Source organism: Loxodonta africana, chromosome 23, assembly GCF_030014295.1.
Source record: "Loxodonta africana isolate mLoxAfr1 chromosome 23, mLoxAfr1.hap2, whole genome shotgun sequence".
Lineage (NCBI taxonomy): Eukaryota > Metazoa > Chordata > Mammalia > Proboscidea > Elephantidae > Loxodonta > Loxodonta africana.
The window spans coordinates 64,334,009-64,359,346 of record NC_087364.1 but is presented as its reverse complement, the minus strand read 5'-3'; the positions used below and the strand labels follow the sequence as shown (position 1 = coordinate 64,359,346).

General features: G+C 37.4%; 1 protein-coding gene across 1 annotated transcript; it reads left to right on the top strand.

Annotated features, from left to right (window-relative positions):
• The first annotated feature begins 1,755 nt into the window (after positions 1-1,755).
• On the top strand, positions 1,756-24,988 carry PLSCR5 (phospholipid scramblase family member 5). The gene is made up of 7 exons (XM_023555348.1): positions 1,756-1,846; positions 7,574-7,755; positions 13,626-13,668; positions 14,599-14,819; positions 18,437-18,598; positions 21,360-21,521; positions 24,950-24,988. The coding sequence occupies exons 1-7, from the start codon at positions 1,756-1,758 to the stop codon at positions 24,986-24,988; spliced, it is 900 nt and encodes a 299-aa protein (XP_023411116.1).
• Positions 24,989-25,338: the final 350 nt, after the last annotated feature.

Genomic DNA, 25,338 nt, shown 5'->3' with positions numbered 1-25,338 from the left:
ATTATCGAGCAGCCATCTACAGTGATCTTACTATGAGATGTCCTTAGCATGGTATCTATATTCTAGATGGCAGCCTGTCCTGCTTCAGGCCTTTAAACTCATGACTTAGTTACTTAGTAAGATACTATCTGGTTCTTTGCCATACGTCTTGTCTGGATATTGTTGTGAGAAGGTAAAGACTCGGAGACCTAGACCAAATTGGAGGAATACCTGACCTTTTCAGTGAATCTAATATAAGGTGTAGGATTCATCCACTATGTTTCAAAAGTGAGCGAAATCAATGTACATATGTTGTTTTGGTGCACTGAACTTTCTAATCTGGATATGCAATTTGAAACACATTTAACAGTTCCAACAACAATCACAATCAATATCAGGATAATCAATCCAGTTTATAATACAGATTGCAGCCATCAATCTATGCCTTGAGGTAAATGACTGAACAAATTATGAAAAAAAGGTATGGCCATTGTGGGGATAGAGTGAAGCCAAACCATTTGTTGATATATTTTGCAAATGTCTTTCTCCACTTCTCCAGTGGTGTTAATACAAAGCAATAGGAAGTGTTTGCTATGGCACATACGACTCCTTGTTGAGCTAACAAGAGGTCTAAGGCTATTTTGTTATTCAAAACAACTTGACTAGAGAGGCTGTTCTGTCGACTTGGCTACAAGACTTTTGCTGGGTTATCATTCCATCAGCAACATCATCAGCAATGTGTGCCATAGTTGCAGATAAATTTCTAAGAGACCTTTCTAGCTCTACTCTACCATAGGTTTGAATAAACCAAAACCAAACCGAACCCAGTGCCATCGAGTGGATTCCGACTAATAGCAACCCTGTAGGACAGAGTAGAACTGCCCCACAGAGTTTCCAAGGAGCGCCTGGTGGATTCGAACTGCCGACTCTTGGGTTAGCATCCGTAGTACTTCACCACTATGCCACCAGGGTTTCCTAGGTTTGAATAAGAACCCTTAAAAAAGGACCGTCTTCATCCCGGTCATTCAGCAATATGATTATCTCCCACATAAGCATCACTTTTGTCATAGTTAATATTTTAATATCACTTATCTCATGCTTGCTGTCATTATGAGTATGAATATCAAGTGGAGCTCCCAAAGATCCTAGAATACACTGCCCTTTTATTCTCCAACCATCTGCACAAGGAATAGCCCAAGCATGAGGACTATTGTGTAGGAGTAGATCAGAAAGATGACTGTAATTTGATCCTCCACAGAGAAACATATACCTATAGGGTGCACAGATTTTTTTTTTTTCCTCCAGTTCAGGGATGGAGTTTACATTTGTTAGCCAGTTCTCAATAATACATTGTTGCAAATGGGTAATCTTCCAAAGCTTAACTCCAATTTAGTGTAATTCTGTAGACAGGGATTAACATACATGGGAACATCAAGATCATCATATCTATGTAAGCAGTTTCCAGTCCCATTAAACATGTCTTATACCAAGAAATGTAATCTCAGGGAGCCTTCATATATTGTTCCCAAATCTCTTCTCCTTTACATAGGATGTCTGGATTGACCTCTTTGGCTCCCTTACAATCATATGATACATTTTTAAATTCTGTCAAATTGAAGTATAGTATATGAGGATGCACAGACAGTTCAGGGGGATACCAAAATTTACCTCTAATGGCTCTTCTAAGTATTGAACTAGAGGTAATGACTGGTGGGGGAATAACATGATAGTTTAATACAAGAGAAGCCAGTGGGTCAGAATTTTCCTGCACTGATCATGGGTTTTGATGACAAATCCAGCAGATCATTAAATTACCTGCATTACCAACTGATTGTGCCAGTTTTACAAAAGCATTCTCTTGCCAGTGGTAGGAGGATGAAAACAAAGAAAAGATTAAAAACAAAAGGGAGAACATTTTATACAAACACAAAGAAAGCATAATATCACATATATCCTACTAAAATAAGTACACCACTTACCACTAAACTTAAACCAAAGATATCTAAAGGTTACATTAATCAATTATATCTAAAAAATAATAATTCTCGAAGCCTAAAACAGATCCAGAACAGCAGTAGCCAATAATATAGCAACTGTCATTAGGCACAGTACAACAGTAAAATTTTTTCAGTGAATGGCATCTGCACAGGCATGGCCTGGCAGTTCAAGTTACTCCAGACTCAGGGATCATAGGTCAGGTTGGTCCTTTAGGCATTTTTTAAGCTTTAGTTTTAACTTCCCCGTAGGCTCAGCAGTCAGTAACAGTAGTCTTCTTTAGTTGGAAAAGATGTATCTACAGTTTTACTCCCTGTAATTTATCAGCACGAGGATTAGCGAGCAACACCAAATAAGGCCCTTTCCACTTGGGTTCAAGAGAATCTTTTAACTGATGTCTTTTCCAATAAACATAATTCCCAGGCGCAGGAGGAGGCATACTTAAGCAATTGCGTTTATTCCTGGTATTGTTAGATGTATCCCTTAGGCTTCTGATGTGTTTTGCATAATGAATGAAGGCTTTCCAGTATTTTAACAAATTAGTTTGGCTTAGATTAGATCCAGTCATGGCCGACCAATAAGGTCAATTCATTGGATGGCCTGTTAATGATTTCATACAGAGTTAGTTTGTGTGGCCCAAAAGGGGTTGCTCTTAAATGCGTCAATACCAAAGGAAGAGCTTGAGGCTATGCCAATTCTAAAGAGGATGTAAGCTTGGCCAATTGATTTTTGATAATACCATTCATGCATTCCACAAGTGCAGAGGATTGAGGGTGATAGACAATGTGGTCTTTGAATTATAGGAAAAATTCTGCAAATAGCAGTGACCACTTGTTCAATAAAATGAGTGCCCCTATCACTACAAAGAATGGCAGGAGCTTCTCAAATAGGAATAATATTGCCTAACACATTCTTAGCTACAAAAGCAACTGTGGCTTGATGGCAGAGGAAAGCTTCCAACGAAAGGAAGTATATGCAAATCATAACTAATACAAATTTATGGCCACGGGAATGCATTACTTGTATAAAATCCATCTTCCATTCAAGCATAGTTCCAGTGGGAAAAGGGTATTTTCTTGGTGAGGGCTGGTAAGGCTTCCTGGATTAAATTCTGAACAGAGGGGGCATTGTCACACTACCTGATCTGCTGCTTTCCAAAAATGACCCCAACAATATTTTTGTAGAACATTTACTGTTTTGTCCCTTCATGGATAATCTTGTCTATGAAAAGTAGTTATTAAGGAATATGCAATCTTTGGGCCATTACCAGTTTGTTGTCTGGCCCTTCCCAAAGATGAGTTTCAGTATTATATTTGCAACCTTCCCTAATCCACTCATCCTGTTCAGATGATGAAGTTGCATTTTGATGAGTCTGCAAATTATGCCATTCGACAGTGTTAACAGTGGGATCTACAATTAATAACTTGGGAGAAACATTTGTAGAATTTCCTCCAATAAGATGGCATCTCCTTGGGATAAACAAGTTACCCAGCTTTTCAGAGTAGAAAGGGCTGTAAAAATCTAAACTTGAAGCAATCAGCATCATATAAGATCTGTCCTATTTTTAACTGAAAGATGGAGACTTTGACAATTATGAGTGAAAACATGGCTAGCAGCAGCAAGAAAACATCCCCAGAAATGTTGCTCTAAAAACCAAATCAATCCTTCACCAGATTCATCACATAATTCCTTTAAACAAGATGTGAGTAAAGTAACATGTATCCCTAGAGGTAATATGGGTCTATCTCCTGCTCCTACCCAAAGGTGGGTAATATGGTTATGATATCATTCTGTATACACCCAATCAGTTAACTTTTCTGTACTAACTAGATTTTGATATCTTCTCAAAATAGAGAATAAATCAGAAAAGTGGGAGAAGTTCAATAAGTTAGGACTTGGGAGGGCTACGCCCAACTTTTGGTACTGCTGTACCAGGTTTGGCCCTAACCTTTCCTTCTTCTGATCCCTTCTTTTCACAATTTCTTTCACAGCGACATCCACCTTCTGGATGGGGTTCTTGGGCAGTGGCCTATTTTGCCACAGCATTGTCTGAGGCATTTCCTTTTATTTCCTCAATTAAAGGCCCCCTCTTTGGCTGATGGGCCTGTATTTAAAATACAGCAATCTCCAAGGGAAGCAAGAGAGCCTCCAAGAGGTCAGCAATCAATGGTCCATTCTTAATTTGAGGTCCAGAAGAAGTGAGGAACTCTCTCTGCTTCTGTAGCATCCTGAAATAATGTACTTTCACAAAACTATACCTTAATTCCGTATGTATGGTTACTGACTGTTCAAAAGCCAGGTTGCAATCCCTGGTGCATGTAATCAATTCAGTCTGTTGGGCTGAGGTAACCTCCAGGAGGGTGCCACTTCCAGTACCTTGGTGGATGTGGCTACAGTGTATCCACCCTGGAAATAAGAGCTAAAAAGACCTGGCTTTAAATAAGAACCATCAATAAAAAGGACCATTGACGGGTTGAAGAGAGGGGTTTCCTTTAGGTCTTGTCTAGAGTCAACAATTGGTCTTGGGAAATTTTTCTGATATTTATGTCCCTCATTCAGTTTCTGCAATATTGAATTCCACTTTAACTCGACCTTTGTCTGCCAGTGAATCAGTGAAATGCTTTCACTAGCAGCCACAAATATTAGATTACACACAGTGAATTCTTGGAACCCTGCTACCCTATTGCCACTTTCCGAGGAAAATGGAATAGTACCTCATGAGATGGATCTAAAGAATCCTTAGAATCCTTTAAAAAAAAAAAAAAAAAAAAGAATCCTTTAGGGAGTCCTAATATGGGATTACTAGGCTTTTCAGGAGACACAGTAGATAAAGAAGCATAAAGAGAAGCAGCCTCTGGAGGTCAGAAGAAAGAGAAAGGGAGGTAGACTGAGTTGGACACTGCAGCTTTCTTATCTGCTCAGACTGTTTAGCTATGATGTCCTGTAGAAAAGCAAATTTTTCATTTTGCTGTCTTTGAGACACCTTTAAATACCAACTAAAAAACACTTCCCACTGATTTTGGTTAGTCCTGGATACTTTAGATTCTAATTTGCTGCACAGAAAAGTTATCTCACTGAGCTCAAACCTTCCCCAGACAGGCCACTAGTCTGAAACTATATCTCTGATAAGTACATGCCTTTTATCAAGAAATTGAACTGAATTTGGCCCATAATTCCTAACCACGTAGGCAGCCAGAGTACCAGAGGGAGGTCCACTCTGGACCCTTGAAACAGCATTCCCAAGCTTACCAAAGCTTCAGCACATGCGACTTTAAATTCAGAAATTTGCAGATACGACCACATGTCACTAGATGGCATGCAAAGTTCACCTTTAAGCAATCTCAGAGGCAAACTGCCCATACACAGAACTACTTTCAGTTCTTCCCAAACCATGGAGAAATCTTATCAGGGAACACCACGAGATTTGGGCAGTGGCTTATGGTGGTTCAGGACTCCTTGAAAGTAGGTTTTTCTCCATACTAACCAGGGAGCCCAGTTTTAGACACCACAAACATACGAAAGCATACGAAGTCGTCCCAGAAAATCTCAACAGAAAGACACATAAAAAAGGCTTAATAAAAAATCTTGGAGAACTGCTCTGTAAATCGCAGGGTTTGAATTCAAAAGCACTTACAATCTGTGGGGTCCTTAGTTTCTGCACAAATGATAGGGGACAAGGGGACTTATTGCTGGTGCCTACTCTGGTCCTTCACCCCTCAAGGGTCCCATTGAAAGAAGATGGCTTTGGATCCTGCCTACTGTGCCAAAATGTGTTAGGGGAAAAAGACCCTAAACTCAAATTCAATCAAAACAGATTTTTATTAAGCCAAGAAAAATGAAAATCATTCAAATGAGGGAACTGTCAGTGAGCACTGAACACAAAGACCAATGGATCCACTGAATTGCAGTCAGGGAGTTGCTAACATACTATTACAGGAGAAAGTAAAGTTAAGAAAAATCCTTCCCTTAAGCAGCTAACAACTTAGTTATGAATATTCTTGTGGTATATGGAATTAAACCATTGCTTCTCGAAGTGTAGCCTCAGACCAGCAGATCAGCTTCACCTGGGAACTTGTTAGAAATGCAAATTCTCAAGTTCTTCCTTAGAACTGTTTTTATCATTGTTAGGTGCCAGCCAATGGATTTTTTTTTTTTTTTTTACCCTTAGTGACCCCATGTGACAGAGTAGAACTGCCCCATAGAACTTGCTAGGTTGTAATCTTTAAAGGAGCAGATGGTCAGTTTTTCCATCCATGTAATTGATGGGTGGGTTTGAACCACTATCTTTTTGGCTAGCAGCCAAGCACTTAGCCATTGCACCACCATGGCTCTTTTTCCTCAGAAATACTGAGTCAGAAACACTGGAATGAGGCCCCACAATCTGCATTTTAAGAAGCCCTTTGGGTGATTCTGATGCAGGCTAAAATATAAGAACCACTGAATTAAACCTAGCTTATTCTGAGTCAGAAACCCTGATGACCTAGTGGTTAATTGCTACTGCTGCTAAGAAAGAGGTTGGCAGTTCGAATCCACTAGACACTCCTTAGAAACTCTATGGGGCAGTTCTACTCTATCCTATAGGTCACAATGAGTCTAAATCGACTCGACAGCAGTGGGTTTTTGGATTCTATGAATCAGAATCAACTCTACAGATACAGGCTTTTTTTTTGGTTATACTTGGCTGCTAACCAAAAGGTCAGCAGTTTGAATCCACCAGCCGCTCCTTGGAAACCCTGTGGGGCAGTTCTACTCTGTCCTATAGGGTTGCTATTAGTCGGAATGGACTCAATAGCAATGAGTTTGGTTTATTTTTATACCCATAGGATTGATGAAATATTCTCAGAAATTGTGAGATACCCACATATTATATAGGGAAGAGAGACCATGACTTAAACCAAACCAAACCCAGTGCCGTCGAGTCGATTCTGACTCATAGTGACACTATAGGACAGCATGGAACTGCCCCATAGAGTTTTCAAGGAGCGCCTGGTGGATTCAAACTACTGGGCTTTTTGTTAGCAGCCGTAACACTTAACCACTACACTACCAGGGTTTCCAACAATCCCTTAGAGACCACCATAATTTTGATTAAAAAAATTATAAATCTAAGGTTATCTTTTTAGGTGTAGAAAACATCTAGTTCCTTTTATCATGTATTTTCCTTTGTGCTTTAAAATTCTTCATTTCTTTGGACAGATGTTTTACTTACAAAAAATTTTTTTTTCAAGAAGTCATTTATTTTAGCCAAATTATTCAACTTTTTCTTACAACTACTACCAGCAGACTTCCACATTATTTTTGTTCTGGCTTAGTGAACAAATGGAGGAGCAGAAGATAATCTACACTCTCAATAAAAAATGAATACTATAAGAAAGACTAAATGCAATGGCCTAAAGCTAAAATAACTGCTTGGCTTCTAATGGAAAGATTTGTCATTCCAACCCTCCAGCCACTCCACAGGAAAGAGATGTGGTGATCTGCTCCCATAAAGATTACAGCCTAGGAAACCCTATGAGGCAGTTCTACCCTGCCCTATAGAGTTACTATGAGTCAGAATACACTCAGTGGCCCACAACAACAAAACTAAATATGGATTGAGGTTTTTATTCTCTTGCAGATGACCAGAACCACAAAAGCAGAGACCCACCTGGTTTTCTTCCTGGAACTCCAGACCCAGATCAAAGTTTTCATGTCTCATCTTTCATTCCAAGGAACCAACTATGGCAACCAGACCTCCCACCAACAGCCAGTCTCCCTCCAGGTCTGGAATACTTAAGCCAGGTGCTTTTATCTTTCTTTTTCTACAAATATTTTCCCTTTAAAATGAATGCAAACTTGATTTTCTTGATTTCCAAAGTCTTCAACCAATAACTTGCTGAAGTGAGAAAAATTATTACAAATCATGAAATTATAAAATATTTATTTTATTTCTATTATTTAGGAGGAAATTTATTTTATTGCTAATTCTGTTTTCCTTATTTATTTGACATAGTGACAACTAAATATTTCTGATTGAGCTGTTTGGCACATTTATCCTCCTTCTGCTCATTGCTCAAGTTGTCGGCACATTTATCCTCAAGCAATTATCTGTTATGTCTAGTCACAAGAGCTATTTAATGAGAGAATATTTATTGAGAACATTTTATACTCAAGGCATACGAAAATTAAAAATCCCAGCCAGCCACTCTCGCCCCAAACATTCTGCAACCTAATAGGCAACACACACACACACACACACAAAAAGCTGATAAAAAGAGTGTATGGCTATGATAAATTCACAGTTTAATTTTGTGCACGTGTATAGAAGAGAAACTCTTTGGAGTGCAGTTCTACCATGACACACATGGATCACCATAAGTCAGAATTGACTCGATGGCAATGAGTTCGGTGCCTTTTTTTTTTTTCAGTGGAGAGAAACGTTGTTAAGGCTCCAGGTATGTAGGAGAGACTTCTACAATGGGCTGAGATTTCAAAGTCTTCAACTGAATGTCAAAAGAAGATGAACATCCAAGGAAAGCAATTTTTCAAGTTAATGTTATTGTGTTCTGATATGCTGCTTCTCTAGTCCAATCTGCTTGAAAGGTCATATTACTACCAGGTATAGTCACTGTTCTAGTCATTGGAGAATAAGCAGTGATTCAAGCATTATATTAGATCCATAAACAAATATCTTCATCTGAATTATTATGACACGTAAATAGCAAGTGCTATTTACGTATTATTTTTCCTTTTGTATTTTATCCTCCCAAAGATTAGAAATACACTAATACTAAGATGTCACCACATCTGGTGCAATTTTCAGGTTGTTTGGCATTCTTTCAAACTCGAAAGTTTATCTCCTTTATCAAAATCAAATCTCTGTGTTAAATCCCTTAAGGTACAAGAGATTTCTGTTATGCCTGATAGGGTTTAAGCTGTACACAGCATATGTTCCTGGGAAAATGTTTATAACTGCAAATGCCTTATCCAGAAACCCACTGGCAGACAAATGTACTTTAGAGATGGTAGAGCACGGGGAGATATGTAAAAGAGCTGGGAAAGCTAACCTACCATCTTCCATCTGCAGAAAGGATCAGCTGTAATAGCTGACTAGAGTTGATTAACTGCTGCAAGCTGTTTGGGAATGTTGTCAGACATGGTTCTGCCAAGTATAAAAGTGATATACCAGTGCCAGAGGGCTGAGGTTTGATGATCACATATGGTCATCGCATATTCTTCTTCCACCCATGAATGATGACACACCGGGAGCCAGATGCTTGACATGAATACATTTTTTTTTATATTTAATAAATACACATATGAACCCATTGGTTTCAGTTCTAAATGGAGTAAGTTTTCCAAAAATATGCCTTTGATAATCTTTTTCAGAAAATGAAAGGATGACATAAATTGTCAAATTTTTTTCCTTCTAAAAGGAAAAGTAATTTATTTACTTTATAATAAAAGAACGCTTACTTGCTTTCAAGGAGTGCACATAAAAGAATGAATGATCATTTAAAAAAATTTATTCCATGATTCTGTAGAAGACACAATATAAAATGATTTTTTATGTGTTAACTTTTATCTAAAAGCCACAAGAATTATGAACATTTTGAAAAATCACATTATTCAATTAATGACTAGGAAAGGATACCAAAACCAGAAAAACCAAACCCAGTGCCATCGAGTCATTTCCAACTCATAGTGACCCTATAGGACAGAGTACAACTACCCCATAGAGTTTCCAAGGAGCACCTGGTGGATTCAAACTGCTGACCCTTTGGTTAGCAGCCGTAGCACTTAACCACTACGCCACCAGGGTTTCTCAAAAAAAAACTTCTAAACTTAAAAAAAAAAAAAGTGAGAAAAATATAGAAAAATCATATATATATATATATATATATATATATATATATATATAAAATCAGTTCCATCCAGTGATTACTGGAATCTTGTTCCCATAAACAATTTGAAAAAAATTTTAAAACTTCGTAGGGCTACAGGAATGGCATGGAATGTAAAGAGTAAGTGGTTATATAATACATATTACTGTTCATTAGCTAATGAATATAGTGCAACAATTAACTTTTATTTTTTGCTTATGTAGGTTAAATCTAAGAATAAAATTTATAGATTCCCCTTCCAGATTGAATTAACATGTTTGTAACAGTCAACATCAACATTTCACCCCATATGTCAGTTGATGATAATTATTATAATTTAGGACCCTGGTTGCATAGTGGTTAAGAGCTACGGCTGCCAACCAAAAGGTCGGCAGTTCAAATTCACCAAGCGCTCCTTGGAAACCCTATGGGGCAGTTCTATTCTGTCCTATAGGGTTGCTATGAGTCAGAATCAAGTGGATGGCACCAGGGTTTTTTTTTTAAGGTAAGAGTAGCAAGTTAAAGTTTACAAGAACATAAGTAAATATCTCACTTATTTTGAAATGTATATTAAATGGAATTACCAATACCTGCAAACCTGATAAAACATACATAAGAATTCAGTCTAAAGCTCTGTATCGAAGACTACCATTATATTTTCATTTCTACAGATTTCAGACTTAAGGAATGCTTTACTTGTCCCGACGCCTAAACATATGATTCAATCTGTTTAATGTTTCCAAAAACTCCTAGTGCATCAACTAATAACAAAGGATAAAAAGGGCTCATTTGGACTCTGGTAAATGTGTGGACCAGGACTACTCAAAGCAAAGTATAAAAACAACAAAATGAGATTTTCAAATCCAGGAAGTTTGCACAAAGACAGGTCAAATGAAATGATGGAGTGAGAACAGAGAAAACAAGATGGAAAGGCACTGAGACGTTCCAATAGTATCGCTTAAGAATTGTTTTCCCCAGTTTCTAAAATTAGTTTAGTCATGTAGGTAGAGTAACAAAGTAGACAGCATGTCAGCACTGATAACAAGACCTGGGTTCAAATACTAGCCCAACCATTTACAAGCTCTATGATGTTCAGGGAGCCCTGGTGGCGAAGTAGTTAAAGGACTTGGCTGCTAACCAAAAGGTCAGCTGTTCAAAACCACCAGCCACTCTGTGGCAGTCTGCTTCTGTAAAGATTACACTTGGAAACCCTATGGGGCAATTCTACCCTGTCCTATAGGGCCACTAAGAGTCAGAGTCTACTCAGCCGCAATGGGTATGATGTTTGGCAGTTTACTTACTGGGAGTAAATATACTTATCTTTCTGAGTTGCTGTGAGAACTAAATTGCATGCTATGTCCAAATGTCTAGCACATTGGCACGGAATAGAGAAACTGGAACACTTGTACATTGCTGGTGGGAATGTCAAAGCATGCTGTGATTGTGGAAAACAGTTTGGCAGTTTCTAAAATAGTGAAAAATAGAAATACCATATGATCTTGCAATTGCACTCCTACATCTATACCCAAAAGACTTGAAAGAAGTGACTCAAACCAACACATGCACATAAATGCTCCTTGCAGCATTGTTCACAGTAGCCAAAAGGTGGAAACAACCCATGTCCATCAACAGATAATGGATAAACAAAATGTGATATACTTTTTTTTTTTATGTACTATGGATTATTATTACTCTTCTAGAACAAAATGTGATATACTATGTACTATGGATTATTATTACTCTTCTAGAAAGAGAAATGAAGTTCTGATACAAACTTGAACATGGATGAACCTTGAAAACATTATGCAGAGTGAAGTAAGTCAATCACAAAAGACAAATATTGTATGATCCTGTTTGTATGAGGAAACCCTGGTGACGTAGTGGTTAAGTGCTAAGGCTGCTAACCAAAAGGCTGGGAGTTCGAATCCACCAGGGGCTCCTTGGAAACTCTATGGGGCAGTTCTACTGTGTCCTATGAGGGTCGCTATGAACTATAGGGTCAGAATCGACTGGACAGCAGCGGGTTTTTTGTTTTGTTTTGTTTTGTTTTAATAAAATATCTAGATTAGGGAAATCCATTGAGACAAAAGAAGATGAATACTTACAAAGGGGTGAGGATGGGTAATGGGGAGTTAAAAAAAATCTAGCACAGTGACTATCTCATTGTATTCATTCAGTAAACAACTATTATTGGATAGTGGAGAGGTACAGCTTCCTTCTTCATTGTGGAATGAATCTCATTCACAGTTACTAAATTTCAGGCTCAAACTTGACCCACGACACTCATATTCAGAGTTTCTAAACTCAAACCTTCACTGTGACTCATAGTTCTTCTCCATTCCTAAGTTACTCCTGCATAGATCCATTGCTAAATAATCAACTATATCTTTTTGTGGCTCACCTCTTCTCTTCCACACAGCCCCATTTCCCTCATGAAAAGAGAACTAATGACATTTTAATACAAAAGACTTGTTCTAATTTAAACTAAAAAATAAAAAGACTCTGCCGTAATTGTTAAAATAGATCTTAGGCTATCTCAGATCATAAATTATTTTTGGAAAAATATTTTTTGTTAATCTTAAAGAGGCCAGGTCTACTGTATTATCAATAACGAGATTTAAATAGAGAAAATGATATTAATAATGTCCATCTCAAAGAAATAATGTAGTTTCAAATTTCCAAGTTTGTGGTCCTTAGCCAATACCAAATATTAGTAACTACTGCCTTAGTTTACCAGTTACCAGTGAGTTTATTAATGTGAAGAGAGAATAAAGTGAAGAAAATTTTACGGTGAAGCAGAAAAATGAAACGTAAGTGAATACAATCAAATCCGTTGCTGTCGAGTAGATTCCAACTCACAGGCAACACTGATCAACACTACAGTCACTATTCATGATTTCGCCTGGTGGATCCTCAAGTACTGAATACCAAGTTTAAAATATGCACAGACAGAATTCATTCTAAAAGCACATTTTTCATATTACCTTAAAAATCTACTTGCATTGTTTACACTTGTAATATTGTCACTTCTATCTGCAGAAGCTTCGTAGATTAATTTCATTTCTAATTATATACACCAAATTCCATTATGTCGTCTATTTAGTGGCAAAACTCTTTTTCTGCTTAAATTTGTGTTTTGTTGGCATGAGCAGGATTTCTGTTTTTTCTAGCCCAAAAGAAGGTGCGAAAGAGATTTATAGAATGAACTAGTTCAGATTTAATAAAGACATTTCATCGTTATGAAGAATGAATTGCAGTATGATCAAGGGAGAAAGGAGGGTTAGGCAAGGGCTGAAAGGAAAGGCAAGGCATTCAGATGGTTCTTGTGTTGTTTCATTTCTTTAAAAATAAAATTGAGTTTTAAAACATCTTAGGCATTAATATTTAGAGATTACTTAAAAATCTTGTGCAAGTATTGTTTCCACAACCTACTCTTATTTTCCATTAGCACCAAAACCAAAAACCCAAACCCATTGCCATCAAGTCAATTCCAACTCATAGTGACCCTATAGCACAAACACTTAAAAAGTAACCATAGTTCCTATTCTTATTCTTGGCAATTCTGCCTTGGGATTGTCCATGTTCTTATCAATGTTTCCTTTAACACAAAGCATTTTACCTTCTTTTGCATTCTAAAATGTTAGTGATTTTCAACCATTTTCCTAATAGAGAACATGGAAATTAACTAATTTTAAGCAATCTATTAAAAAGGTTAGTAGTAATATCCCCAAGGGTTTCAATGTGTTGTGATGTAATGCTTTTTATTTCCTTTATGTCATCCTCTAACAGTTAGACCTGATAATTATACACCAGCAGGTGGAGCTTCTTGGAAGTAAGTATATTATATTCTGTACTTCTTAGACTGTTGAAAATAATAGTTTAGTTTTCAGAAGTTTCTTTAAATCTAAATATTTTATAAAGAATAAAATGAAATGTATAGAATAGAATTAGATCAAAAGAGCATTAGGTCTACTTTGTAAAATAAAAGCTAAAAATAACTTAGCCTGCTTTAGATAAATCTAAAAGCATAAAACTCTCCAAGTATCTGGTGATATTGTCATTAAAATTCTAACATCATCCTTGATCTTAGAAGAATAAAGGTATTGGATTATTCCCATGGATGCTAACAATTTTAATTTTCTTAATAATTTCGGAAATAGAAATCAAGGCTTAGGCTAGATGACAAGAACCCATCAAAACAGAAATCTAGTTTTATCATTTCATCACTGAGTCACCAAACAGGCAAATTATTTAACAATAAACAAATTTACAGGAGGATTGGTAATTTAATTCAAGTTACTTGAATGTTTTCTGTTCTTAATATCCCATATCACTCCTAAAACATGTCAAAATTAAAATAAATAGCAGAATAGCATGCAGCTAAAAATATATTACCATATAGAGATTTTAGACAAAATCATTCCTATCATTATAAGTTGACCCAATAACTTTCCTAACAATGATAGAATTATTATCTGAGTAATAGATTCTTCTTTACAGTGTTGCTTCCTTCGTCAAAAAGTGGTGCTACGTGTTTCCAAGGAGCTCATAAACCTGGAATCATATTAATGAGTTTACTTTGATTTCCATGACTAAGTCCTCAAAATTTAGAGCAAGAAACTAGGTTCGTGTGAAGAAGATACCATATGCTTAATATTCAATCACTCTGCTTGTTTTCTTTAAATAACTGGTCATTTACTTATTTAAAGGTTTTCAAATTAAGCAATAGCAACATTTTGACAAAAATGTTTTGCTTCATTAGTGATACTTGGCACAGAGACTTCCAACAAATATGAGATTAAAAACAGCTTGGGACAGAGAATCTACTTTGCAGTAGAGGAAAGCATCTGCTTCAATCGTACTTTCTGTTCCACGCTGCGATCTTGCACCCTGAGGATCACAGATAACTCAGGTCAAGAGGTGATAACAGTAAACAGGCCCTTGAGGTGTAACAGCTGCTGGTGCCCTGGCTACCTCCAAGAGGTGAGTCCTTGGCTCTGGGTGTCTTTTTTTCCCCACATTTGAAAAGATTAGCAATTATTTCTTTAAATGGTATTCATTTGGAGCTGTAGGGTAATTAACCCTTCAGTTGCTTGAATTAGCATATCACTCCTTAAGGATCAGAACAGCTGGAGGATTCGGCCAATCACTGAATTTTTTTTCCTTTCTAGCCACAAACTATGGTGACTTCCGTGATGTTAATTGGTGAGGACAGCTCACGCATCATCGTATCCTCCTGAATCTCTATATTAGCCACATAATCGTAACATCTCGGAGTTCCACAGCTGAGCAAATCTTTGTCTTCTCTAACCGTTGCAAAGTTCAAGAAGTACTAAGTGATATTAAACTGTTCTAAGGTGTTCTCTTGGTTTAGTATTATTATTTAGTACAGATTCCTACATTCCATTTACCCATTAATGACAACCATTATTGGGAATGGAAGACTCAGACTTGGCAAAAACATTATTATTCTAGAGGAAATAATTTATTTTATTTTAAATGTAATAGATTTTACATTATTATAAAAAAAAAAAACAAAACACAAACCCATTACCGTCGAGTTGATTCCAACTCATGGCAACCTTATAGGACAGAGTAGAACTGCCCCCATAGGGTTTCCAAGGAGCAGCTGGTGGATTCGAACTGCTGACCTTTGGTTTAACAGCTGAACTCTTTACCACTGCACAACCAGGGCCCCTTATGATATAATAAACTCATTGCTGTTGAGTAGATTCTGACTTATAGCAACCCTATAAGACCTGTAATGATAGCTTTCATTTACATAATGCAGTTTAGCTGACACAGAATTTTTACTTTCTTCTTGTCTAATATCATGACATCTCTGTAAGTTAGAAAACGAAGGGTTTCCTCTCCACATTTTGCAACTGAGGATGCTGAGGCTCAGAGAGTGAAGATGACTTGCCTTTGATCATGCATCTAGGAAATAGATAGGACTTGATCCAGGTGTTCTGATTCAAACCTAAGTTGAAGACCCTTGTAAAACTACTCTCCTCAGCACAATGGGAAATTAATATTAATATTGAAGGTAGAGTATTTTCTAACAATATATATTGAAGCTATTTCTCCACGTATTTGTAGGTAATCACCTGACTTTTCAGAGTAAAAAGATGGCTAAGCTACTCATACATGGCGTCCAAGAAGTTCTATTCCCCTCCTGAAGATATTTAAGATCTAATATGACCCAAGATAGTATACTTTGTATAATAATAGAATGCGTACTCTTAAAAATAATCAAAATTCAACAAAATTTTAAAATAAGGTTTATTCTGAGCAATTATTCTATACACATACCGGGAGACCATTTTGATTCCAGAAAAAGCAAATGGCTTGAAGAAGCCAGGTACAATGAGGCTTATAAAGAGAAGTTTTTAGGTGCTGTCAAGTCAGTTCCAACTCACAGCGAACCCATGTACAACAGAATGAAACACTGCCTGGTCCTGCGCCATCCTCACAATTGTTGTTATGCTTGAGCCCATTGTTGCAGCCACTGTGTCAATCCATCTCGTTAAGGGTCTTCCTCTTTTTCGCTGACCCTCTACCAAGCATGGTATCCTCCTCTGGGGACTGATCCCTCCTGATAACATGTCCAAAGTATGCGAGAAGAAGTCTCACCATCCTTGCTTCTAAGGAGCATTCTGTCTGTAATTCTTCCAGGATAGAGAAAAGGAGGGAGAAATATAGAAGACCAACCATTGGCTAGTCTTAACATGATTGACTGAATCTTGTCCTCCCCCTTTTACTGAGATCAAACTGATATCAAATCACAAGATGGTCTCTGCCCCTCCACTAAGGGGTACCTTTTGAAATTCAAATTCAGTAAGCCTGGTTTCAAACAGGAAAGAATTTGCAACTTTGTGTGAAAGAAAAAGCCGCTGGAAGATTAATTTTGGTCAGGAACTTCTTTTAAGTGAATATTTCGTTTTGTGAGTAAAACCAAAAGAAAGAAAAAACCATTGCCTTCCAGTCATTTCTGATTCAAAGCAACCCGATAGCACAGAGTAGAATTGCCCCATAGGGTTTCCAAGGGTGTAAATCTTTATGGAAGCTGACTGACACATCTTTCTCCCATGGTGGGTTTGCACTGCTGATCTTTCTGTTAACAGCTGAGTGCTTTAACCACTGTACCACCAGGGCTCCTTTTGTAAGAAAACCCGAAAATCAAAGCAATATATCTTCTATCAGTTTCTCTCTTTGACAATATCTATTTAAAAACTTCTGATAATTGATGTTTTATTTCATAGTAGCCTAGCCCCAAAAAAAGCCCAATGTGTAGTTACCAATTCCAACTCACAGTGACCCCATAGGACAGAGTACAACTGCCCCATATGGTTTCTAAGGAGCGGCTGGTGGATTCAACTGCCAACCTGTTGGATGGCAGGCGAGCTCTTAACCACTGTGCCACCAGGGTTCCCATAGCAGCCTAGTGTTATATACATTAAACCTAAGATGAATCTTCATACCCATTAATAATTTGTTTAATTTGGTCAAAAGCAAACCAACTACATTAAAAATGACCACAGAAAAAAGAAAGCCATGTAATTCTACACAGTCTAGTTGAAACCACCTTTGTCTATCCAGGAACACCACAGACATGCACATAAGACTGTGAACTTAATAAAAAATAAATAAAATCAGATGATAGAAAGCTGATTTGGTTTAAAAGTGAACAATTTTTATTATTTCCACCCACCCCCAACTTGTCTTAGAATACAAAAATAGTAAATACTGAAGAAGTATTTTTTAGGTGCTAAGGTTTTTTAAGGTTCCAACTCATAGCAACCCTATGTTACAACAGAACAAAACACCGCCCAGTCCTGCGCCATCCTCACAATCATTGTTATACTTGAGCCCGTTTAGTATTTAAGTATTTAGAATACTAAAAACTCAAATACTAAAATAAAGCCTGAAAAAGCAACTGCTTTTTTTTTTTTTATTGTTTAACTCTTTGGAAGAAGTGAAGCAGCAGTCAAATTGGTGTTTAATAACTATAACTCTGCAAAAACAATTTGTTTTTAATTCAAACTGGAAGTTGACAATCTGAAGAGAAAAAAAAAAAAGATCATGAACACTTTAGTAATTGGTAAATATGACCAAATAGATGCATGTTGTGCTTAGAACACAGAGGGAGGAGAAGTGACATACTACATAGGGGCGGCTTCAATGCTTACCCAACTGCTGTACTTAGAACAAAAATGACAAAAAAAAAAAAAGGGCAGAATCCCAGGATCAGAAGACAGTCATACTGCAGGTGCTCTTTAGGGAATTAAGATAAAAACATGGACTTAGCACAGGACCCAAATACATCTATAGAGTGAATTTCTTTGTTTCTATAAAATATGAAAAAAAAAAAGCAAGACTTTGTTCTCATACGAAATATTTAGAACGATGTGTAAAAATTTCTTTGTTTCTATAAAATATGAAAAAAAGCAAGACTTTGTTCTCATATGAAATATTTAGAACGATGTGTAGAATACAAAAATAATTTCATAAGAGTATACTGTTTAGAGGTAAATTGACATTATAGTAAAAACAAACTATGCTAACCTTAGAAAATCTGATTTTATTCTCTCTTTTTACAGTTAGAAATTGAAGCCCCTCCTGGTACTGTAGTTGGTTATGTTGCACAGAAGTGGGACCCCTTTCTGCCTAAATTCGCCATCCAAAATGCAAACAAAGAAGACATTTTGAAAATTGTTGGTCCTTGTGCGACATGTGGCTGTTTTGGAGATGTGGACTTTGAGGTATGCTGGACCAAGTGAAGGATGTTTTCACTTACCAAAAAACCAAGCCAAACCCATTGCTGTCGCATCGATTCCGACTCATAGCGACCCCATAGGACAGAGTAGAACTGCCCCATGGACTATCCAAGAAGCGCCTGGTGTATTCGAACTGCTGACCTTTTGGTTAGCAGTTGTTGCCACCGGGGCTTCCTGTTTGCACTTAGGTCCTAATTATTTGCAACATAACTAAATCCTTAAATATTCAAAACATGAAATACGCCTGTTGCCGTGGAGTCAATTCTGACTCAAAGCGATCCAATAGGACAGAGTGGAACTGCTCCCTAGGGTTGTCAAGGCTGCAAATCTTTAAGGAAGCAGACTGCCACATCCTTCTGCCGCAGAGCAGCTGGGGGGGGTCAAGCCTCCAACCTTTCAGTTATCAATTAAGCACTTAGCCACTGAAGCTCCAGGGCTTCTTCTGAAATATAAAAAAAAACAGAAATAAATTTAGAAGATAATATACTTGTGAAATAATAAGCCCATATTCTACATGCCAATAAATAAAGAACTCATAATTCCAGAGATACTAACTTGAAGAATTAAAAGAAAAATTTTACCAAATTGAGTATAATGGTGGTTGTCAAATAAAAATTTTTCTGAAGGGTGTTTAGCTAGTTTCATGTGTTTTAGAATCAAAACTGCTATTTTTTTCCTTATTTAAAACAGTAACTCCCATTACTGTAAATGTGTCCAAGTTTTAAACACCAAAATAGAGTTTTGCCAGTATTTTCCAGATTTGGAGAAATAGAAATGTGTCCTAATTTTTACACTGTTGACTTATGTGTAATTATACTGCGTGTGGTGCTCTTGGGAGGTGCAAACAGTTAAGCTCTCAATTACTAGCTGAAAGGTTGGTGGTTCAAATCCACCCAGAGGCACCTTGTAAGTCAGGCTTGGTGATCTGCTTCCTTGAAAACCCTATAGAGCAGTTCTACTCTGCAAAACATGAGGTCACCATGAGTCACAATCAGCTCCAGAGCCACTTAACAACAAAAACAACAGCAGCCAAGTGGTGTAGAGCAAATACACATAGCTTAAAAAAAAAAAAAAAAAAATTTAGAATCACTTAATTTGCATCTTCTTTTCTCTACCCCTAAACCAAACCAAAACCATTGCTTTCAAGTCGATCCTGACTCATAGCGACCTTATAGGGTTTCCAAGACTGTAAATCTCTACAGAAGCAGACTGCCACATCTTTCTCCCGCAGAGCTGCTGGTGGTTTGGAACCACCAACCTTTCTGTTAGGAGTTGAGCACTTTAATCACTGAGCCACCAGGGCTCCTTCCTCTACCCTCTGTGGTCACATATCTCAGTTCAGATCTCATCTGAGAAGCACACTCGATTAAAATGGCACTAATTTAAAAGCTATGTTTCTAAGACTTGCTTAATTTTATTCTTAAAAAACTATTTCATATAAACATATTTATAATTTGAATGTCAAAAACAGCAGGTACAGCTGCAAATTCAATCTGTTGCAACATGTATTATCTTAACAGCTTCACCTAGCAAATCCGTCTTAGGCAGAGGAGATGGTCTACTTTTAAAGTTTGTATTTAGTTTTCGTTCATTCATTCATGTATATCTCACCTTAGACACTCAGTTTGTGGGACTTTAGGGAACGCTATAGAATATGGTGTAAATGTTGCAAAGTGAGCTGTCCTTACTCCACTCATTCCAAAACAATTTGAAGGTTTCCTAAGAATATAGTATAAAAATATGCCTTATGATGGAGGAGAACTTAGACATAGGGTTTTGGTGTTCGTGGTATACAGAAGCCTTGAATACTTTTCTCTATTTCCTATCTTATACCACCCCTACATGGAAAATGAAAGTTTATATTGAATTACTTTTAACATTGAGATGAGAAAGAGGGCAAGCAAATGAATGGGTCATAAAGCTGGTCTGTAGATGCCTTACAGCTGAGAATGATTGATAGGCTTTTAATGTCAAATTGGCCTGAGGTTCCTGCGTGGTACATTAGCCCCAGAGTGGTTTTTTACACAAAAGCAGGGGTTGGGACTAGTTAGAAAGAAATATCTTGGTTAATGTCTGAGTATAATATAAAAATACATTTAAACAAAGGAAGATAATCTATAAATGTGTTAATCCTGGTGGTATAGTGATGAAGAGCTATAGCTGCTAACCAAAAGGGGGGCAGTTCGAATCCACCAGGCACTCCTTGGAAACCCTATGGGGCAGTTCTACTCTGTCCTATAGGTTCACTATGAGTCAGAATCAATTCGATTTTGGTTTACCTAGGAAAATAAAAAAGTTTACAAGTTGTACCTAGAAATTAATTCCTTCTAAACTCTTTCTCGAACATATATCCTTTCTTCTTCTGCTCTTCTTTTTTCTTTAAACAGAGAATTTAGGTTTAAATCTGGACCTTCACATTTGGAAAATATAATTGAGATCATGTACCTGCTGCCATCTTGTGGTGGCCTGGTCTTAATTATGCATTGTTATTATATTGTCCTTTTTTCCAACTGTTTACAAAAAACAGAGAAGAAAAAGGAATTAAGATGGATTACGAAATTTCAGAAAAGTAAGCTGGAAAGTTTAGTCTACAGCCTATGCTTACGTAAAGGAATGAATAATATCAAATTTTCGTTTAGAGACCACAATAAAATAATCCTTATCTCTCATGATGTCAACGTACTAAGAAACGTAAAATCATCCCTTTGCACTTTCAAATTCAATATCGCTTATTGTCTTTTCCAAGGTGAAAACCATCAATGAAAAGCTTACAATTGGGAAGATTTCGAAGTATTGGTCAGGATTTGTAAATAATGTCTTTACAAATGCTGACAACTTTGGAATTCACGTCCCTGCAGATCTAGACGTGACAGTTAAAGCAGCAATGATTGGTGCTTGTTTTCTCTTGGTAAGTATGGTCTCAGAGAACGTGAACAATTTCTTCTTCTCCTTCTCCCTTACCAATTCCTGTAGAGCCAATCCCATTTTGCATAGCGTTTGACTCCAAAGAGTAAAGTTTTATGCTTCGAGGGCTAGTTTGGGACCAGGATTCATCAGAAATCAGAACTGAGGCACCTTCATTTCTACAAGGCAGCCCTACTGAAAAAAAAAAAAAAAAAAAAGCCCAGTTTCTCTCAAGTCTCTTCTGACTACAAACCCCATGTGTTACAGAGTAGAACTGTTTCACAGGGTTTTCTCAGTTGTGATCTTTAAAGTAGCAGATCGCCAGGCCTTTCTTCCAAGAGCTCTTCTCCAGAGGGTCTTAAAGTCCCTCTTCCTTAAGGATAGATATCCCATCACATCCCACTTCTCGTTTCCTTAAAAACCAAGCTGCCATTCCCTTCTCAACTTCAGTGTAAATTTTTGGCTTATTGTCACTTTAACTGAAAACTACCATGTTTTTAAATATAAACAACTCATTATTTATCTTGAGTAAATTTCAGGGTTGACTCATTGCCTAACAAGGAGCTGGGTGATATTCAGAATGTGAAAAGTGCAGTTTTCATGGCTTCCCATCAGATACATAGATACAGGAGATGATACGGATGAGCTAAGATGTACCAAAACCAAAACCAAACCCGTTGCCATCTAGCTGATTCTGACTCATAGCGACCCTATAAGATAGAGTAGAACTCCCCTATAGGGTCTCCAAGGAGCAGCTGGCAGATTTGAACTGCCAACCTTTTGGTTCACAGCTGAGATCTTAACCACTGGGCCACCAGGGCTCCTAAGACGTACCAGTTTCCATTATGACAGAGGTATTATGCCTTTGTCCTTCCTTTCCAATTTATAATTCCATTGAAAACATTTTTTTCTTTGGTGTGGAGATTGGTGATATAGGAGAACAGAAGTCACGGAATGTCTGTGCCAAAACGTTTGGCCGCCTCCTGCTCCAAATTTCCTTAATAGCTCCCTTATTTCTTGTCATTTTTCACTGCAACCTCGAAAACTCATGAAATTTTAAAAATAAACTTGGGCTCTTCCTCTCATATTTTGTTGTTCTTCAGGGTTTTAAAACCCAAGTCTTAGGGGGATAAAATAATTCCTATCTACTTAGTTTCGCCTAAAGCACTTGGGAAATTCATTAAAAGTAATTTACTAGGAAACCCTGGGAGTGTAGTGGTTAAGTGCTACGGCTGCTAACCAAGAGGTCGGTCGCTCGAAACCTCCAGGCGCTCCTCGGAAACTTATCGGGCAGTTCTACTCTGTTCTGTAGGGTCGCTATGAGTTGGAATCGACTTGACAGCAGTGGGTTTTTTTTTTTTTTTTAATCTACTAGTGTAGTGACATCACTGAAGGACACTTAAGAGTTTAATACAAAAAAAAAAAAATTACTTCTGCAAGAGCGTTAGGGGAATTGTTTAACTTCCTGGTTCCCCATTGTTGGTAGAAGTCAAAATTGATATATTTAGAGTGCTAGGTTTTTGTTTTTTTCCTTTACCAAATAGCCACTAACCCTCAATGGCTATTTTCATCCACATCTAACCAAGCCAATCAAGCTTTACTGTCACCTAATATTTCTTTTATTCTGTATTCTCCTCTGCCCACCTGACAGGGCTTTTAATTTGTCACTTCCTGTTCACACTTCTCCTTTGTCATTATTCTACACTTTAGCACCACCCCTCCAAACACACACACACACACACACGCACACCCTTCTCCCAAGACCTTAATTCAATCTTCCTGATTAAGCCCCATTCTTGATGTTTATATGAAATGCAGATAAATTTTAATCTGGCCCATCCACCTATTTTATGTAAAATGCTGATGGCAAAAATGTATTGTCGGCAAAAGTACTACAATTTTCTGTATCTTAAACCTCTCTTTTTTTATTAATAGTTTTCAGAAACCTTCTAAACATATATTCTTTAAAAAAAAAAAGTTTGTTTTCTCTATTTTTAACCTATACTCTTTGAGAGAATGGTGGGAGATAGGTTTAATAAAGATTGATCTAGGTCCTCACTACTGAAAATGTGGTCCAAAGTGTAACATCTGTACCACCTGGGAGCTTCTTAGAAATGCAGAATCTCAGGCCCCACCCTAGGCCTACTGCACCAGAATCAGTGTTTTAACAAGATCCCAAGTGTGTCCTCTGTACACCATACATTTGAGAGGCACTGAGCTAGATAATGTCCTATAGGGTCGCTATGAGTTGGGGTGGGAGCTAGATAACAGCACAAATATCTGAAAAGATAACTCTCGCACTCCAGTGTCCGAGGGAGTGACACTGTTCTTTCTTTCCTTTCTCTTTTCTTTTTCTTCCTTCTTTCTTTCTTTCTTTCTTTTTCTTTATTTCTCTTTCTCTCTGTCTCTTTCCTTCTTTCTCCTTCCTTCCTTCCTTCCTTCCTCCCTCCCTCCCTCCCTCCCTCCCTTCCTTCCTTCCTTTTTCTGGTCTCTCTCTCTCCCTCCCTCCTTCCCTTTCTCTCTCTGTCCTCCTTCCTTCCTTTTTTACCATAATATAAAACACTTGTACTCTTTTCCCAAGATAAGTTTTAAAACAATTTCTCACATGTTGTACCCAAGATAAATTCCTTACTTAATTCTTAATTCTATATACAATTTGACAGGAAGAATTATGTTTTTAATTTTTAAATGCTGTGTCCATTTTATTAACTTTGGGTGAGAGGCTTGTGGTGAGAAAGCTGCTGGTATGAGGATATGCTGGTTCCAAACAGCGTATTCGCAACTGCAAACTAATTGTCTTCTCTGGTTCTGGGCTACCACTTCACAATTAGCCAACAACCCCACCCCTTACCAATTTCCCTTGGGTGTAAAAAAAAACCTATTGCCGTGGAGTCCATTCTGACTCATAGCAACCTTATAGGACAGAGTAGAACCACCCCATAGGGCTTCCAAGGAGTGCCTGGTGGACTGGAACTGCCAACCTTTTGGTTAGTAGCCAAGCTCTTAACCACTGAGCCACCAGGGTTTCCTCCCTCAGGTGTAACATTCAGTATTTCCTCAGATGATTACCTGCTTACTGACCACATAGTCCATGGTGATATATCTAATTCTTGCTCAAAGATTGGTTTCTATCACAACTCCCTGCACTAACCCAGAATGTCCTACAATCTAATTCTGTAAAGTCTTGATCACCCACAATTTTAACTGGTGGTACCATACTAATTCAGAAAGCTTTGCAAATTACTTGTCCTCTGAAAATTAGACACATAATTATCATGAAGCTTAAAAATCTTTCCATAAGTCACATGTTGCTGGAACACCACTGGGCAACATAATTGCTTTCCCTAATCAAAGCTTACGTGTCAGACTTTTGATTTTCATTGTTGCCTTTTTTTGAAAACGCACTCGTATTCACCATTTATTTATTTGTAGGATTTTATGTTCTTTGAACATTCCCTGGCTGGATTATAACAAGCAATATGACGAAAACAATAAAATATGCAGAACCTATTCCAGTAAGTAAAAAAAAAAAAAGGCAAGTTTAAATGATCTCTTTCCCTTTGAAGATGCCTATATCTGAGTTTATCTAATTCTTTTTCATTTTCTCTTAGGAATCCCTTGGGCTCTGGATTTCATTTCCAGATGGTTCAAGTATCTGCTTTTTTTTTTGTGGTAACAAAATGTTAATTATGATATTTATTAAAACACAATTTAATGAGGCAGTTATCTAGTTATGAACGTGTGATAGCAAAATACAAGATTCCTGGCTGAGTGCGAGGTTGCTTTGCGAGATTACCATTCTCCCTTCTTATCCTTTTGAA